The sequence below is a fragment of the Lepus europaeus genome, chromosome 18 (assembly GCF_033115175.1).
Source record: "Lepus europaeus isolate LE1 chromosome 18, mLepTim1.pri, whole genome shotgun sequence".
In the NCBI taxonomy this organism is placed as follows: Eukaryota; Metazoa; Chordata; class Mammalia; order Lagomorpha; family Leporidae; genus Lepus; species Lepus europaeus.
In genome coordinates, this window is record NC_084844.1 from 33,721,621 (window position 1) to 33,740,032 (window position 18,412).

At 45.7% G+C, this 18,412-nt stretch overlaps 1 protein-coding gene across 1 annotated transcript in view; it reads left to right on the forward strand.

Moving 5' to 3' along the window:
* The first annotated feature begins 1,807 nt into the window (after window positions 1–1,807).
* RAD51C (RAD51 paralog C) overlaps window positions 1,808–18,412 on the forward strand; it is a 44,761-nt gene continuing 28,156 nt past the window's right edge. The window contains exons 1-4 of the mRNA XM_062216755.1: window positions 1,808–1,991; window positions 7,751–8,009; window positions 8,569–8,735; window positions 15,669–15,802. Of these exons, the coding sequence (XP_062072739.1) occupies window positions 1,874–1,991; window positions 7,751–8,009; window positions 8,569–8,735; window positions 15,669–15,802 (678 nt within the window). The 5' untranslated portion in view covers window positions 1,808–1,873. The remainder of the gene's footprint in view (window positions 1,992–7,750; window positions 8,010–8,568; window positions 8,736–15,668; window positions 15,803–18,412) is intronic.

Consider the following 18,412-nt stretch of genomic DNA (forward strand, 5'->3'; position numbering starts at 1 on the left):
TTCTAAATATGGCCAATCCCACTGAGCATGACCAAGCTAACAGAAGAGCTATCGCTGAATGTGGTAACAACATCTTTTCTTCACCCAGGAACCAGGTTGCGTTGTAAGCATAAGCATGAATTTCCTGGAGGACACCACTTAAGCAATGCCCAGTGAGTGTCCAGGCACAGATCATATTAGAAGTACAGCAATGCGCTGCGCGCCAAGCCACGTTTGGACCAGTCTGGCAGCCTTTCTGGGGTCTCCTACACTGGGTATAAACTGAGCAGGCCCTCCTGCCGTCAGTCCCCCTGCCTCTGCCCCGCCGCGCCCCTTAGGAGGGGCTCACCGTCTGGAGGCAGCTCGGGGTAATAAAAAAACGATACTAGGTTTGAATTTTGGCTTTGAGAAAAACTGTTCTGGGCCTTGAGGCCCGAGCTGTGTCCCGGCGGAATGCCTATGAGCACTGACATGTATGGGCTTTGTTCATATGCTCCGCACACGCTGTTTCCTTCTTTAGCGCCTAAGTACTCGAAGGGCTCTGGTTTACGATATTTCAGGAGGTCCTTTAAGCCGACAAGGAAAGTCAGGGTGAGGAACCCAGGCAAGAAGTAGGGTACAGGTTACTCCACTAAATAAGCCAGCCGTGCTTCCTGGACAAGGGGAGACCCTTACAAGGCATCTTTCAAATTTCCTTCCATTTTCCCCGGAGTTCTGTGTGCTCCAAGTGGCCATTTCCACGGCTTGAACACCCCTTCCCAACTCCGTCACGGAACAGGAGTGTTCCAGCGCAGGCCAGCCCCTCCCTCTCGGCACCCCAGAAACCCCGGGCTCATTACTTGCTTACTTTTCCCGCTGTCTTCTCGAACTAGGCAGGCCGTGAAGCTCTAACGGTCTCAGAAACCCCCAAACGCCAGGCCCGACTCGCGGGTGGGTGAGGGGCCCGGACGCCGAGCGTTTTCCCCGGCGGCGGTGGGGGGCTGGCCCACAATCCTTTGCGAGGGCGGGAAGTCTGGGGGGGCAGGCGCGGGGTCGTGGACGGCTGGCGAGAAGAGCCAAGAGACTTGCACCCAAGGGGACACTGGTTAGTCTTTCTATGGCTGTTTCCTGGACTTTCCATTTCAAACGTCCAGCTACCGGTCAGTGTGCCCTCATTTTCCCCACTGCTCCCATTCGGGGAGATCTATAACATGACCCAGCCTTCCATGAAACAGGCCGGGGCGAAGGCGAGGAAATGTTGTGTGCAGGGCCCACTGGGCCTGGCTGTCCAACTGCGGTCTACATCCATTTTTTTTTTTTTTGACAGGCAGAGTACACAGTGAGAGAGAGAGAGAGACAGAGAGAAAGGTCTTCCTTTTTGCCGCTGGTTCACCCCCCAATGGCTGCTGCGGCCAGTGCACCGCGCTGATCAGAAGCCAGGAGCCAGGTGCTTCTCCTGGTCTCCCACGCGGGTGCAGGGCCCAAGCACTTGGGCCATCCTCCACTGCACTCCCGGACCATAGTAGAGAGCTGGCCTGGAAGAGGGGCAACTGGGATAGAATCCGGCACCCCAACCGGGACTAGAACCCGGTGTGCCGGCGCCGCAAGGCGGAGGATTAGCCTGTTAAGCCAGGGCGCCGGCCTACATCCATTTTTAACAGTCATAATATACATCTGATGAGGAAACCACACACGAGATTTGGAGGAATCGCAGTGGAAATGCCGCCGATGCGGACGTTAACACATCTTCACACGGCGGCCGGGAAGGCCGGACCCGCATGCGGCCAGGCCGCAGACCACGCCCCCCCGCGCGTTGCGTGTGACGTCACACGCACGCCCGTCTCTGGGCGCGAGAGTTTCGGCGGTCCGAGGTACAGCCCCAGCCTGCGCGCGGGCGGAGGCGCCGTGTTTCGAAATGCAGCGGGATTTAGCGAGTTTCCCGCTGTCGCCGGCGGTGCGCGTGAAGCTGGTGACTGCGGGCTTCCAGACGGCTGAGGAGCTCCTGGAAGTGAAGCCTTCCGAGCTCAGCAAAGGTAACTGCTGAGGGCCGGCGGCGACGCGCTGGCCGCCGTCCGAGCCGCCCGCGGCGGGGTGCTGCCGCCTGCAAGGCTGATTCAGCCCAGGCGCCGCTGCCTCTCACGGCCGCGTTTAGGCCGAGAAACAGCTTCTTGACTCCGCTTAACAGGTGTCTGAATGGTCACACGAATCGTGGCTGCTCTCTTTGTGTTAGTGCCTCTTGCATGCGTTGAGGATTCTCTCATGCCCAAAAGAACGCTTTTACCAGGATTGTGTGCAAGGTGCAGATGAGGGAGCCGGTCTCTTGTTTTGAAGAGGTTAAATCACTTTTCATTACTAGGTTAGGAACTAGTGGAGACAGAACGGGAAACTAGAAAGACTACCTAATCTTATTCTCCGCTCCAAAATTCCAAGGATGAGAATTCCTTGAGACATGTAGGATTCGTGTAGGTAGAGCCACTGAATGAGAAAAGAAGTAGAAAGAAGACACCCCTTCTATAATTCACTGAAAAGACTAAAACCTTATATTCCGAGCGCCGTGGTTGTATGTATTGGAGGGAACCACTGCCTCCTGTAATGTTCTCGCTGTGCATATTGCAATATGGGATGCCCAGACCTGCGCATCTCCATGGAAGAAGATGAAACAGACTTTTAAGCTAATGCCCTGAACAGTGGAAAATAAGGTTTCAGTTTACCACTGAACAATAATTTGTAGACCTAATCTTAACTATTTAAGTAGTCATACCACAGACTGAGTCCCCTAAAGTTTGATGGGCTCTTTTTCTTTCAATAAATAGGGTTTCCGAAGAAGAAATGAGAGACCCAGTAATAATTACTAGCAATTATTGATTGTTTTGGATGACCTTGGTATTTACCAAGCCTTTTTCTTTCTTTCTTTTTTTTTTTTTAATATTTACTTACTTGAGAGGCAGAGTTACAGAGAGAAGGAGACACAGAGAGGTCTTCCACCCGCTGATTCACTCCCCAAATGACCACAATGGCTGGAGCTGGGCTGATCTGAAGCCTGGAGCCTCTTTCGGGTCTCTCCTGTGGGTGCAGGGGCCTAAGCACCTGGGCCATCCTCTGCTGCCTTCCCAGGCCATAGCAGAGAGATTGGAAGAGGAGCAGCTGGGACTAGAACCAGTGCCCATATGGGATGCTGGTGCTGCAGGCGGATGCTTTAACCTACTGTGCCACAATGCTGGCCCCTTACCAAGATTTTTACGTGCATTGTTTTCATTTTTATTTTACAAAAGAAAAAAATGTGAGGTACAAAAATTTAACATAGTAAGTGGTGCAGTCAGGATTTACAGTGTGAACAATCTGACTTAAACGTGCTTTTTCTTGGGCATCAACTTTATTTGAAAAAGAGAGGAGGCTGGCATTGTAGCACAGCAGGTTAGGCCACAGCTTGAGATGCCAGCATCCCATATGGTCACCAGTTCCAGACCTGGCTACTCCACTTAACAATTTAGCCCCCTGCTAATGTGCATGGGAAAGCAGTGGAAGATGGCCCAAGTGTTTGGGCCCCTGCACCCACATGGGAGACCAAATGAAGCTCCTGGCTCCTGGCTTTGGCCTGGCACAGCCCCAGCTATTGTGGCCATTTTGGGAGTGAACCAGCATACAAATTTCTTTCTAACTCCTTCAAGTAAAAATAATTTTTTTTTTTTTTGACAGGCAGAGTCAGACAGTGAGAGAGAGACAGAGAGAAAGGTCTTCCTTCCATTGGTTCACCCCACAAATGGCTGCTACGGCCGGCAAGCTGAATCGATCTGAAACCAGAAGCCAGGTGTTTCCTCCTGGTCTCCCATGCAGGTGCAGGGCCCAAGCACTTGGGCCATCCTTCACTGCCTTCCCGGGCCACAGCAGAGAGCTGGGCTGGAAGAGGAGCAACTGGGACTAGAACATTGGGTGCCGGCGCCGCAGGCGGAGGATTAGCCAAGTGAGCTGCAGCACTGACCAAAAATAAATTTTTTTTTAAAGAGTGAGTTATCCCAACTATTGGTTCACTCCTCAAACACTTTCATCAGTCGGGACTGGGCCAGGCTGAAGTCAGTAACCTGGATTCAGTCTGAATCTCCTGTGTGGGTTGCAGGGGCCCAAGTACTTGAGCCATCACTGGCCACCTCCCAAGATGTGCATAAGCAGGAAGCAGAATTGGAAGCTGAGCTGGACTCAAACTCAGGGACTCCAGTTTGGGATGCAGGTGTCTCAGGTGGTGGCTTAACCTGCTGTGTTAACTTTCTGGCTCCACCGTTACCTTTTCTTATCACCAAAATTATAGTTCATATACTTAAGTAAGTCACTGATTTATCAAACTGACATGTGATGCCAGACTCACCGTTGTTTGTTTCTTTAGCATCTTTTCTGTTTTCTGGCCACATTGTCAAATAGAAATGAAACCGTGTAGTTGAGGAGAATAAATATATTGTTAAAAATATTTGTGCATTGGGGCCGGCGCCGTGGCACAGTAGGTTAATCCTCTGCCTGTGGTGCCAGCATCCCATATGGGCGCCAGTTCTGGTCCCAGCTGCTCCACTTCCAATCCAGCTCTCTGCTATGGCCTGGGAAAGCAGCAGAAGATGGCCCAGGTCCTTGGGCCCCTGCACCAACGTGGGAGACCTGGAAGAAGTGCCTGGCTCCTGGCTTTGGATTGGCGCAGCTCCAGCCATTGCAGTTATTCGGGGAGTGAACCTCAGAAGGAAGACCTTTCTGTCTCTCCCTCTCACTGTCTGTAACTCTACCTCTCAAATAAAATGAATAAAATCTTTAAAAAAATTTTGTGCATTGAATAATTGTTCTCATTAAAAGTTTGGAGTGATTTAGGAGTTTATTTTAAAAAAATTATTTTTATTTGAAAGTTACAGAGAGAAAGGGAGAGACAGAGATCTTCCATCTGCTGGTTCACTCTCCAAATGGCTGCAATGGCTGGGGCTGGGCCTTGCCAAAGCCAGGAGCCTGGAATTCCATCCTGGTCTTCCAAGTGGGTGTTAAGGACCTGAACACTTTGGCTGTCTTCTGCTGCTTTCCCAGGTTCATTAGCAGGGAGCTGGAGCTAGATCAGAAGTGGAGCAGCCTGGACTTAACCCAGTGTACTTATAGGATGTTGGCATCGCAGGTGGAGGCTTAACCTGCTGTGCCACGATGTCAGCCCCCGCCATGAAATGAAATTTTTATATCAATGTTTCCATGAAAAGTTTTTTTGAATAATACAAGGCAGGGAGGCACAATGTTGTGACACAGTGGGTGGAGCCACTGCTTGCATTGTTAGAACACCAGTTCAAGTCCTTAATGCTCTGCTGCTCCAACTCCCTGCCCTTTTTTTTTTTTTTTTTTAAGATTTATTTATTTATTTGAAAGGCAGAGTTACAGAGAGGCAGAGGGAGAGAGGAGAGAGAAAGAGAAGTCTTCCATCCACTGGATCACTCCCCAGTAGGCCACAAAGGCCAGAGCTGAGCTTCTCCCACATGTCCTGCGTGGTTGCAGGGGCCCAAGCAGTTGGGCCGTCTTTCACTGCTTTCCCAGGCCATAGCAGAGAGCTGGATTGGAAGTGGAGCATCTGGGGCTCGAACCGGTGCCCATACAGATGCCAGCACTGTAGGTGGCAGCTTTACCTGCTAGGCCACAACGCTGGCCCCAAGATGGGACTCTTAGATGGAAGTGACTGAACTACGCTTTGTACCTTCAAAATAGAAGGAACGCTCTGACTGCAGGAGATGTGTCCCAGTTTTGTCCAGATTACCCCAACACTGTCCATTTTTCTGAAGGGAATTTAAATATTTTCTACACTGCTAGCCCCACTACTTTTTTTTTTTTTTTTTGAAAGGCAGAGTTACAGAAAGAGAGGGAGGGAGGGAGAGGGAGAGAGAGAAAGAAAGAGAGCACGTACCATCTGCTGGTTCACTCCCCAAATGGCTTTCCTAAGCTATTATCAGGGAGCTAGATCAGAAGTGGAGCAGCTGGGTCTTGAACTGGCACCCATGTGGGATGCTGGCATCGCAGGCAGTTTTGCCTGCTATGCCACAATGCTGACATGTACTTTTTTTTTTAAAAGATTTATTTATTTATTTGAAAGTCAGAGTTACACAGAGAGAGAAGGAGGGGCGGAGAGGGAGAGAGAGGCAGAGAGGTCCTCTATCTGCTCGTGCTGGCCACAATGGCTGGAGCTGCGCTGATCTGAAGCCAGGAGCCAGGACCTTCTTCCAGGTCTCCTACGCGGGCGTAGGGGCCCAAGGACCTGGCCATCTTCTACTGCTTTCCCAGGCTGTAGCAGAGCTGGACCAGAAGTGTAGCAGCCGGGACTTGAACTGGCGTCTATATGGGATGCCGGCACTGCAGGTGGCAACTTCATCCGCTACGCCACAGCACTGCCCCTGACATGTACTTCTTAAAGTTATACTTTGTTTTAGGAAGTTAAAGAAGTCATTCATCCTCGTTTTAAAAAACATATGTATATTTTATGAGAGCAAGATAGTAGTGGCTTCATAAGAGACAGTGAAAGCACAATTTACTTTTTTTTTTTTTTTTGACAGGCAGAGTGGACAGTGAGAGAGAGAGACAGAGAGAAAGGTCTTCCTTTGCCGTTGGTTCACCCTCCAATGGCCGCTGCGGTTGGTGTGCTGCGGCCGGCGCACCGCGCAGATCCGATGGCAGGAGCCAGGTGCTTCTCCTGGTCTCCCATGGGGTGCAGGGCCCAAGCACTTGGGCCATCCTCCACTGCCTTCCCGGGCCATAGCAGAGAGCTGGCCTGGAAGAGGGGCAACCGGGACAGAATCCGGCACCCCATCTGGGACTAGAACCTGGTGTGCCGGCGCCGCAAGGCGGAGGATTAGCCTGTTGAGCCACGGTGCCAGCTCACAATTTACTTCTATGTCCTTTATTTTCATTTTATTTGAAAGGCAGAGAGACAGAGTACTTCCATCTTCTGGTTCACTCCCCAAATACCCTCAATAGTGGGGCCTGGGTCAGGCTGAAACAAGGACTAGGAACTCAGTCTAGGAAGACCTAGAGGGTGGCAAGGACCCAAGTACTTAAGCCATCACCACCACTTCCCAGGGTGCACATTAATCGGAAGCTGTAATAGGGAGTAGAGCCCAGACTTGAAACCAGGCACTCTGAACTGGAACACAGGTCTCTTAACCACCGTGCCAAATACCTACCTGTTTCTACTTCTGAGATGTTCTTGTGGGTACTCAGCTATAACTTCTTTTAATTTTGTTTCTGAGATAATAAATATTTATGTGATGACTAATAAAACAGATTCCTTTATTAAAATGAAGAAGTAAAAAGTTAATAGTAGATAGTTAAGATGTTACTTTTTTTCAATATTTATTTCTTTGAAAGGTGGAATTAGAGAAAGAGAGGGAGAGAGAGAGAGAGAAAATATCTTCCATCCACTGGTTCACTCCCTGAATGGTTACCATGACCGAGGCTGGACCAGGCTAAAGCCAAGAGCCAGGAGCTTCTTCCAGGTCTCCCACATGGGTGCAGGGGCCCAAGCACCTGGGCCATCTCTCACTGCTTTCCCAGCCGCATTAGCTGGAAGCAGGTCAGAAGTGCAGGGACTTGAACTGGCATCTGTGAGGAATGCCATCAAGGCAGTGGCTTAACCAGCTACTTCACAACACTGCCTCAAGATGTTAGATTTTTATGGTTTCTTTGTACTCCACTCATAGCATCAGTGTTATCTAAAAATCAAGATTAGTGAAACCCATTATGGGTTAGACTGTTTTAAATATCTAAAGTCAGGATTTTTTTCTTATTTTCATTTCAGAAGTTGGGATATCTAAAGAGGAAGCCTTAGAAACTCTGCAAATTATAAGAAGAGAATGTCCTACAAATAAACCAAGATATGCTGGTACATCTGAGTCAGGCAAGAAGTGTACAGCATTGGAACTTCTTGAACAGGAGCATACCCAGAGCTTCATAATTACCTTCTGTTCAGCAGTAGATAATATTCTTGGGGGTGGAATACCCTTAATGAAAACAACAGAAATTTGTGGTGCACCAGGTGTTGGAAAAACACAATTATGGTAAAATAAAATGTTCCCTTCTGAAGGGTGGGCTTAATAAACATTGATTAAGACAGTTTTCTGTGGGCTTACTATTGGGAGACCAAAAAAGGCACGTACGTGCTCCTGTGTGAGTGTTTCAAGCAAAAATCAGTTTACCATTTGTGTTACTTCAGTACCCCATCTTGATAAATTGATGTAATTATCTTATAGAAAATATTTCCTTGAAACTTTGTAGTATGGTCATTAGGACAAATGTGCAGTCTTTTACTTTATTCACTTCTTAAAATATAGTTGAAAATCAATTGTTTGAAAGTAAATTAATGTATAATAAGAAAGGACCAGAAGCTGTAAAAACCATTAAAAAGTTCATAATTGTGCTTTTATAGGCATATCTCCACCTTAATCCAAGCATATTCATATATGAGAATATCTGGGGCTATGGAGAAACAGCTGTCTGTTACTCTGGAGAGTATAAAAGTATTTTCATTCATTTACTTTAGCAATACTAAATAATAATTGTCTGGAGTTTGAGGATCATGATAAAGATTTGGTCATTCGATGTAATTCTCTTTAACAGCATGCAGCTGGCAGTGGATGTGCAGATACCAGAATGTTTTGGAGGAGTAGCGGGTGAAGCAGTTTTTATTGATACAGAGGGAAGTTTTATGGTTGATAGAGTGGTAGAGCTGGCTACTGCCTGCATTCAGCATCTTCACCTAATAGCAGGAGCACACATGGAAGAGGGTAAGTTGGCAAAATGGCCCCCTTTATTTCTGTACAATAAAAGTAATTTACATTTTTGCCCATCATAGACCTCAGCAAGAGGCCATTTGGAACATGAAGCTTAATGACTTGACTGTACTATTGTTAAACTCTCAGATGTCTGTTACAAAATGAGAAGGGCCGCAGCTTGATCTGACCTTTTTTTCTACTTTTATGACCCTTGCTTTTTACTGCAGGGTCTTTGTTTCTCAGTGTCTGACTTCAAATTAATATACTCCATCCTGCCAGGTGTAAGCTAAAGTTGGACACCTTAATCTAAGCAAATGTTAAAATGCATTCAGTATATATTGATTTCTACATTGGTTTCTCCAAAACCAAATGTAGCTATGGCTATGAAAAGCACTTCTGGAAATGTTTGAAATGTTACACTGACTGACTTTTTGGAGCTTTGAGTAGTTTATAATTGCATTAATTGTATCAATAAAATGTTTGAGAAGCTTTTATTTGTGCTTACAATGTGGAAATACTTTATTTATTTTTAAAGATTTATTTATTTGAAAGGCAGAGTTAAAAGATGAAAAAATAAGGATTAAAGAAAAAATAAACAAATGAAAGGCAGACTTAGAGAGAGGCAAAGACAGAGATCTTCCATCTGCTTATCAATTTCCCAAATGGCTGCAATGGCCAGGGCTGGACAAGGCTGAAGCCAGACATCTGGGACTCTTTTTTTTTTTTTTTTTTTTTTGATAGGCAGAGTGGATAGTGAGAGAGAGAGACAAAGGTCTTCTTTTTTGCCGTTGGTTCACCCTCCAATGGCCGCTGCGGCCGGCGCATCGCAGTGATCCGAAGCCAGGAGCCAGGTGCTTCTCCTGGTCTCCCATGCGGGTGCAGGGCCCAAGGACTTGGGCCATCCTCCACTGCACTCCCTGGCCATAGCAGAGAGCTGGCCTGGAAGAGGGGCAACCGGGATAGAATCCGGCGCCCCAACCGGGACTAGAACCCGGTGTGCCGGCGCCACAAGGTGGAGGATTAGCCTGTTAAGCCATGGCACCGGCCAGTCTGGAACTCTTTTTGAGTCTTTCTTGTGAGTGGCAGGGGCCTAAGTACTTGGACCATCCTCTGCTGCTTTCCCAGGCACATTAGCAGGGAGCTGGATTGGAAGTAGAGCAACCAGGACTCAAACCGACACTCATATGGGGTGCCAGCATTGCAGGCAGCAGCTTAACCCAACTGTGCCACAATGACAGCCCCAAGTATTAGATTTTAAAGCAAATTTTGAAAAGGTAATTTGTGTTCTGGCTTTTTGCTTTCAATTATAAAAGTAAATGGTTTCTGATTTGACTTTTTAAAATTTATTTATATATATTTTTTCTTGAATCCTGACATGCATACTGCTGGATTTGTGGTTTTCTCTATAGTTTCTCACATGTACAAATTTTTAAAAATTTGTTTACTAAGAGACAGAGAGCTCCCATCTTCTCTATCATTCCCCGGATGCCTGTAATGGCCAAGGCAGGCCAGACCAAAGCTGGGAGCTGGGAACAGGATCCAGATCTCCCACTTGGGGGCCAGGAATCCAACTACTTGAGCCCCATCACCTGCTGCCTCCTAGGGTATGAGTTAGCAGGAAACTGGAATAGGGAGCAGAGCCAAGAAACATGCACTCTGATATGTGATGCAAGCATCTTAACTACGAGGCCAAGTGCCTGTCCTAGCTTTGACTATTGTCTTTTGCTTTATTTTAGTTTAGTTTTGGCAGTCCTTATTCTTTTCTCTAGATGTTTAAAAAAATGTTTTTCTTTGGATGTTTGTATTTCCCTTAGATGAATATAATCAGCTTGGCATTTTTATTATTACTTTTTAAAGATTTATTCATTTATTTGGAAAGCAGAATGATGGAGACAGAGATCTTCTATCCACTGGTTCACTCCTCAAATTTCTGCAACAGCCAGAGCTGGGCCAGGGGTGGAAGGGGTCTGTGGTAGGCGGCAGCTTAACCCACTTGCATCTCCACATTGTCCCTCACATTTTTATTTTCATGTATCATTCTGTATTCAGTATTAATTGTTGTATATACTAAAATTTAGTATTTAATATGAATTGTGTATCTACTAAAAGACCTTTGTATGCTGGCAGAATATGCCATCCTAAAATATGCCACTTGGCAGCAGGCTTATTTTGAGCTGTGGGCAATTGAGAAGAAGCAGATAAAGGAAAGCTGTCATCTCTGTGTTCCTGAGGCAGGACATAAATGTGCAAATGTGTTCTGTCTCCTCTTTGTATCAGGAAAGACAAAAGTTAATCTCCTAACACAACTTTCAACCCTTAGCCTGGAGTCAGCACCAGAGGAGTTGAAGAATCTACCTAACTTTACCAGTTGGTCTTTTTGTTTTTTAAAAAATGTTTTGTTTGAGTGGCATACAGAGAATTCCCATATATTGGCCTACTCCGCCAAAGAAGCCAGAAGCTGGAACTCAATCTAGACCTCCCCCATGGTTGGCAGGGACCCAACTACTTGAGCCATCATCTGCCTCCCATGATGCCCATTAGCAGAAAGCTGGAATTGGGAGCAAAGTCGGGACTCAAACCCTAGTACTCCAGTGTGGCTTGTGGGTATCCCAGCAAGCATTTTAACCACTGTGCCAAATGCCTGTTCCATTGGCTGGCCTTGATCTTCCTTTGGTTTCCTATATATTTGCAGTCCCACAAAATGCTGCCCCTAAAGACTCAAGGTATTTTTCTTTTGTCTTGTCACATCTTTCAAAATGTTTATAAGTCCAGATGCTAATTAAACCTTTAAAAAAAAAAGATTTATTTATTTATTTATTTATTTGAAAGGTAGAGTTACAGAAAGAGAGAAAGGAGAGAGAGATAGATCTTCTATCTGCTGGCTCATTCCCCAAATGGCTGTAATGGCCAGGGCTGTGCCAGGCCAAAGCCAATAGCCAACAGCTTCTTCTGGGTCTCCCATATGGATGCATGGGCCCAGGAACTTGGTCCGTCTTCCACTGCTTTCCCAGGCACATTCGCAGGGAGCTGGATTGGTAGCGGAGTCGCTGGGACTTGAACTGGCATCCATATGGGTTGCCGGTGCTGCAGGCTGTGGCTTAACACGCTGTGCCACAGCGCCAGCCCTACTAACTTAACTTTTGAGTTACTAATCTCTGAACTCCCGTGGGTTATATGGGTGATGTTCAAGTTAATAGACTTCTGTTTTTTTCTTTTTCTCTAGATCTTTTGTTAGTCCAATTTACGGAGCCCCATTCAGAGAACCTAGGAGGCTAGTTAGAAAAAGGATCTTTCTTCTCTATACCTTAAAGATCAAAATGTGTATTTGTAGTAGATTTTTTTTTTTTTTTTTTGACAGGCAGAGTGGATAGAGAGAGAGAGAGACAGAGAGAAAGGTCTTCCTTTTTGCCGTTGGTTCCCCCTCCAGTGGCCGCTGCGGCCGGCGCATTGTGCTGATCCGAAGCCAGGAGCCAGGTACTTCTCCTGGTCTCCCATGCGGGTGCAGGGCCCAAGCATTTGGGCCATCCTCCACTGCCTTCCTGGGCCATAGAAGAGAGCTGGCCTGGAAGAGGAGCAACTGGGACAGAATCCGACGCCCCAACCAGGACTAGAACCCAGTGTGCCGGCGCCGCAAGGTGGAGGATTAGCTTGTTGAGCCACGGCGCCGGCCTGTAGTAGATTCTTAAAATCTTTCTGCACAAGCCAGTATTGTGGTACAGTGGGGTATGCTGCTGCCTTCAGTACCAGCATCTCATGTGAGCACTGGTTCGAGTTCCTATCCAATTCCCTGCTAATGCACCTTGGACAGCAGTGGAAGACAGACCAATTATTGGGTCCCTGCTATCCACCTGGGAGACCCAGGTGGAGTTCTAGGCTCTTGGCTTCAGCCTGGCCCAGCCCTGGCCATTATGGCCATTTGAGGAGTGAACCAGTAGATGGAAGTTCTATGTCTCTCTCTCTCTCTCTCTCTCTAACTCTGCTTTTCAAATAAATGAATCTTTTTTTTTTTAAAGATTTATTTTATTTATTTGAAAGACAGAGTTACAGAGGGAGGTGGAAACAGAGAGGTCTTCCATCCGCTGGTTCACTCCCCAGATGGCTGCGACGGCCAGAGCTGCGCCGATCCGAAGCCAGGAGCCAGGAGCCTTCCCTAGGTCTTCCAAGCAGGTTCAGGGGCCCAAGGACTTGGGCCATCTTCTGCTGTCCCAGGCCATAGCAGAGAGCTGGATCGGAAGAGGAGCAGCCAGGACTAGAATTGGCACCCATATGGGATGCCGGCAGTTAAGGCCAGGGCTTTAACCCACTGCACCACAGCGCCGGACCCCAAATAAATAAATAAATAAATAAATCTTTTAAAGAGACTTACTGTAAATAGAGTAATTGTAATGTAGCACTGAGCTACACTGTATTTAATGATTGGTATGTGATTAAGCTGTATCTTTTGGTGAAAATTTGACCTTTTTAGTATATATTTGTTACATTTTCTATTAGAAAATATAGTTTGCTTATTTTCATTTTATTTGAAAGGCAGAGAGACAGATAGATAAGATCTTCCACTCTCCAAGTGCCTGTAACTGAGTCAGGCTGAAGCCAACAGTGTGGAATTTTTTTTTTTTTAATTTTTAAATTTTTTTTTAACTTTTATTTAGTAAATATAAATTTCCAAAGTACAGTTTATGGATTACAATGGCTCCCCCCCCAATAACTTCCCTCCCACTCGCACCCCTCCCATCTCCTGCTCCCTCTCCCATTCCATTCACATCAAGATTCATTTTCAATTATCTTTATATACAGAAGATTGATTTAGTATATATTAAGAAAAGATTGCATCAGTTTGCACCCACACAGAACATAAAGTGTAAAATACTGTTTCAGTACTAGTTATAGCATTAATTCACATTGGACAACACATTAACGACAGAGATCCCACATGAGGAGTAAGTACACAGTGACTCCTGTTGTTGACTTAACAATTTGACACTCTTGTTTATGGCATCAGTAATCTCCCTAGGCTCTAGTCATGAGTTGCCAAACCTATGGAAGCCTTTTGAGTTCACCAACTTTGATCTTATTCCGACAGGGTCATAGTCAAAGTGGAAGTTCTCTCATCCCTCAGAGAAAGGTACCTCCTTCTTTGATGGCCCCATTCTTTCCACTGGGATCTCACTCGCAGAGATCTTTCATTTAGGTCCTCTTTTTTTTTTTTTTTTTTTTTTTTTGGGCCAGAGTGTCTTGGCTTTCCATGCCTAAAATAAAGACTGTGGAATTTAATCTTGGTCTCCCACATGGGTGCCAGAGACCCAAATACTTAAGCTATCATCTGCTGCCTCCTATAGTACATATTAACAGGAAACTGGATCAGAAGCAGAGGATCTGGGACTCAAATCAGGCACTCTGATAGCAGATGTGTACTGTACCAAATGCTTGTTAATAAAGTTTCTTTTTTTAATTATAAAACTTAAGGGGCTAGTGTTGTGGAATAGTGGGTTGAATCTCTTCCTGCAATGCAGCATTGCCTGGTAAGGCAGTGGAAGATGACCTAAGAACTTTAGCCTCTACCATCCACATGGTAGACCCCAATGAAGCTCCTGGCTTCAGCCTGGCCCGGCCCAAGCCATTGCAGCTATTTGAGTGAGTGAACTAGCAGACAGAAGATATCTCTGTCTCTCCCTCTTTCTCTGTAACTCTGCCTTTCAATTTTTTTAAAAAATTAAGTACTTTTTTTGTAGTTTTCTTTTTAATTTTTATTTATTTGAGATAGAAAGATAGAGCTCCCATCATCTGGTTCACTCCCCAAATGCCTGCAATAGCTGGGACTGGCTGGGCTGAAGCTGGGAGCCAAGAACTTAATTCAGGTCTTCTGTCTGAGAGGCAGGAACCCAATTACTTGAGCTGTTACCTCTGCCTCCTAGTGTCTGCATTAAGAGGCAGTTGGAGTTAGGAGCAATAGTCAGGTGTTGAACCCAGGCACTGCAATATGGGACATGGGTGTCTTAACTGCTAGGCTAAACACCTGTCACTTAAATATTAAAATGTAATTATGGGCAGGTGTTATGGTACAATAGGTTAAGATACTGCTTGGTGTTCTCGTGTCCCATATTGGATTGCCAGTTTGAGTGCTGGCTACTCTTCCTATTAATGTGCCTGAAAAGGGAGCAGACAGTGGGCCAAGTGTTTGGGCACCTGCCATCCATGTATGATACCCAGATGGAGTTACTGACTTCTAGCTTCTGGCTTTAGCCTGACCCAGCCCTGGCTGTTATGGCCATTTGGAAAGTGAACTAGTGGATGGAAGTGCTGTCTTGCTCTCTCTTTTCCTCTGAAGCTCTGCTTTTCAAATAAATGAATAAATCTTTAATAAAAAAAATCTACTTATAGGTCTGTATAGATAATTTACTAGGATATTAGGAAACAGTGAAAATAAGAGGTCAGGAATTGTGAAATGATAGTTTATAGAAATTTTGCTATAATTTTGTCATCTTTTATTTTTAAAGATTTATTTATTTATTTGAAAGGCAGAGAGTTGCAGAGAGAGAGAGAGAGAGAGAGAGAGAGAGGTCTTCCATCCACTGATTCACTCCCCAGATGGCTGCAACAGCCAGAGCTGAGCCAATCCGAATCCAGGAGCCAGGAGCTGCTTCTGGGTCTCCCATGCGGGTGTATGGGCCCAAGGACTTGGGCCATCTTCTACTGCTTTCCCAGGCTATAGCAGAGAACTGGATTGGAAGTGGAGCAGCCGGGACTCAAACCGGCACCCATATGGGATGCTGGCACCGCAGCCTCTGGCTTTACCCATTACGCCACAGTGACTGCCCCCTTGTCATCTTTCAATTGAGAAAAGTCTTCTAGTATTTTGTTATAAAGAAGCATTATTTTCCTGCAATAAGCAGCATATCAAAGCAAGTTACATTAATTATTTTAAGATTGCTCTGTTGTTTGTTTCAGAACATCAAAAAGCTTTGGAAGAATTCACTCTTGAAAATATTCTTTCCCATATTTATTATTTTCGTTGTTGTGACTACACAGAGCTACTGGCGCAAGTTTATCTCCTTCCTGATTTCCTTTCAGAACACTCAAAGGTATGGGTTAAACTCCTGAACTGTAACTAATCAAGTGTCTTTGGAGGTATTTGATTAAGCATGAAAAATAACTAAATAGAATAGTAGCATATAATTGAAGTCAAAATGAATTCAGAAAATCTTTTCCTTTCCTAAACTATGATTTATCTATATTTACATATTTATGAATGTACTTTAAGAAGTCCATGGAAAAATGAAATTAAAAGAAATTTATTTTAATGCAAAAATATTTTGAAATCCATTTAGTTTTCTCAGAATATGCATTTCCCATGATTTAAAACAAAACAAAACAAAACACTTATTTGAAAAGCAGAGTCAAAGACGAAGAGAAACATCTTCTATTTGCTGGTTTGCTCCCCAGACTGCCTCAATGGCTGGGGCATGAAAAAAAAAAATGCTTGGATTTCAAAATTTGGGCTGGACTAAGCCAAATCCAGGAGCCTGCAACTTCATCTAAGTCTCCCCACAGGGGTGGCAAGGGTCCAAGCAATTGGGTCACCAATTTGGTAGATAATTTATGGTATACCATTTTAATATATATTTTTTTATTTGACAGGTAGAGTTATACGGTGAGAGAGAGAAACAGAGAGAAAGGTCTTCCTTCCTGTTGGTTCACTCCCCAAATGGCCACCATGGCCCGTGCTGCACCGATCCGAAGCCAGGAGCCAGGTGCTTCTTCCTGGTCTCCCATGCAGGTGCAGGGGCCCAAGCACTTGGGCCATCTTCCACTGCCCTCCTGGGCCACAGCAGAGAGCTGGACTGGAAGAGGTGCAACTGGGGCTAGAACCCGGCGCCCATATGGGATGCTGGCGTCGCAGGTGGAGGATTAACCAAGTGAGCCATGGCGCCGGCCCCTTATATTTTTTAAAATACCTATTTTATTTTTTTGAAAGGCTGAGTAACAGAGAGAGAGAAAGTGGGAAGATATATCTTTCACCTGCTGGTTTACTCTCCAATTGGCCACAGTAGCCAGGTGTGGTCAAGGCTGAAGCCAGGAGCTGGGAACTCTGTTCAAGTCCCACATGGGTGCAGGGGCCCGGGCACTTGGGCATGCTTTCTCAGGCACATTAGCGGAGAACTGGATTAGTGGTGGAGCAGCCAGGGATGGGGGGCTGGCGCTGTGGTATAGTAGGTAAAACCTCTACCGCCTTCAGTACCAGCATCTCATATGAGCACTGGTTCAAGTCCTGGCTGTTCCACTTCTGATCCAGCTCTCTGCTATGGCCTGGGAGAGTAGTACAGATGGCCCACCTGCTTGGGCCCCTGCACCCACATGGGAGATCCAGAAGAAGCTCCTGGCTCCTTGCTTTGAATCGGCTCAGCTCTGGCCATTGTGGCCAATTGGGGAGTGAACCAGCAGATGGAAGACCTCTCTCTCTCTCTCTCTGTAAAACTGTTTCAAATAAATAAATAAATCTTTAAAAAACAAAACAGGCCGGCGCCGCGGCTCAATAGGCCAATCCTCCGCCTGCGGCGCTAGCACACTGGGTTCTAGTCCCGGTTGGGGCGCCGGATTCTGTCTCGGTTGCTCCTCTTCCAGGGCAGCTCTCTGCTGTGGCCCAGGAGTGCAGTGGAGGATGGCCCAAGTCCTTGGGCCCTGCACCCCATGGGAGACCAGGAGAAGCATCTGGCTCCTGCCTTTGGATCAGCGCGGTGCGCTGGCCGCAGTGTGCTGGCCGTGGTGGCCGTTGGGGGGTGAACCAACGGCAAAGGAAGACCTTTTTCTCTGTCTCTCTCACTGTCCACTCTGCCTGTCCAAAAAAAAAAAAAAAAAAAATATCAACCAGTAAAGCTAGAGCAATATGAGGAGGGTATTTCAAAAAGTTCATAGAGAGAAATTAAAAGATAATTGCAAAAAAGTTTTTGAAATCCATACAGTTTTTTCAAAATACACATTTTCCATGAACTTTTGGATGTCCTGTCATAGACCAATATATACAAAGTCCAAAATCCAAAAGATACAAAATCTAAAATAATCTGAAAATTACTCCAAATGTAAGTAAGAGAAAAAATTACAAGGCTATACATATATATTTTAAGATTTATGTATTTGAGAGGCAGAGTGACAGAGAGGGAGAGACAGAGATTTTCCATCTACTAATTCACTTCCAAAATGTTCACAAAAGTTGGGGCTGGGCCAGGTCAAAGCCACATGCCAGGAACTCCATCCAGGTCTCCCATGTGGGAAGCAAGGACTCAAATACTTGAGCCAGGGGCTGGCATTGTGGTGTAGCGGGTTAAGTTGCTGCCTGAAATGCCGACATCCTATATGGAATCCCACATAGAATAATAATAGGTACTCTAATAGAACTAAATCATTGATAATCCAAGTAACTATAAGTGAGACATTTTTATGACAATTTCACTTATAATTACAGACTGTCAGAAAACTGTTCATCTTGTATCAGTAAACCTTATTTAAAAAAAAAAAAGTAAACCTTATTTATCATCTATAGGTAAGCCTTGGTTCAAATTGAAGACATACTTACCTCACGGTGAATTCTGTATTATTACATTCTGTAATGGTTACTTGCCCTGTATTAACATTAAACTTAAGTTCAGTGCCGTGACTTAACAGGGTAATCCTCCGCCTTGCGGCGCCAGCACACC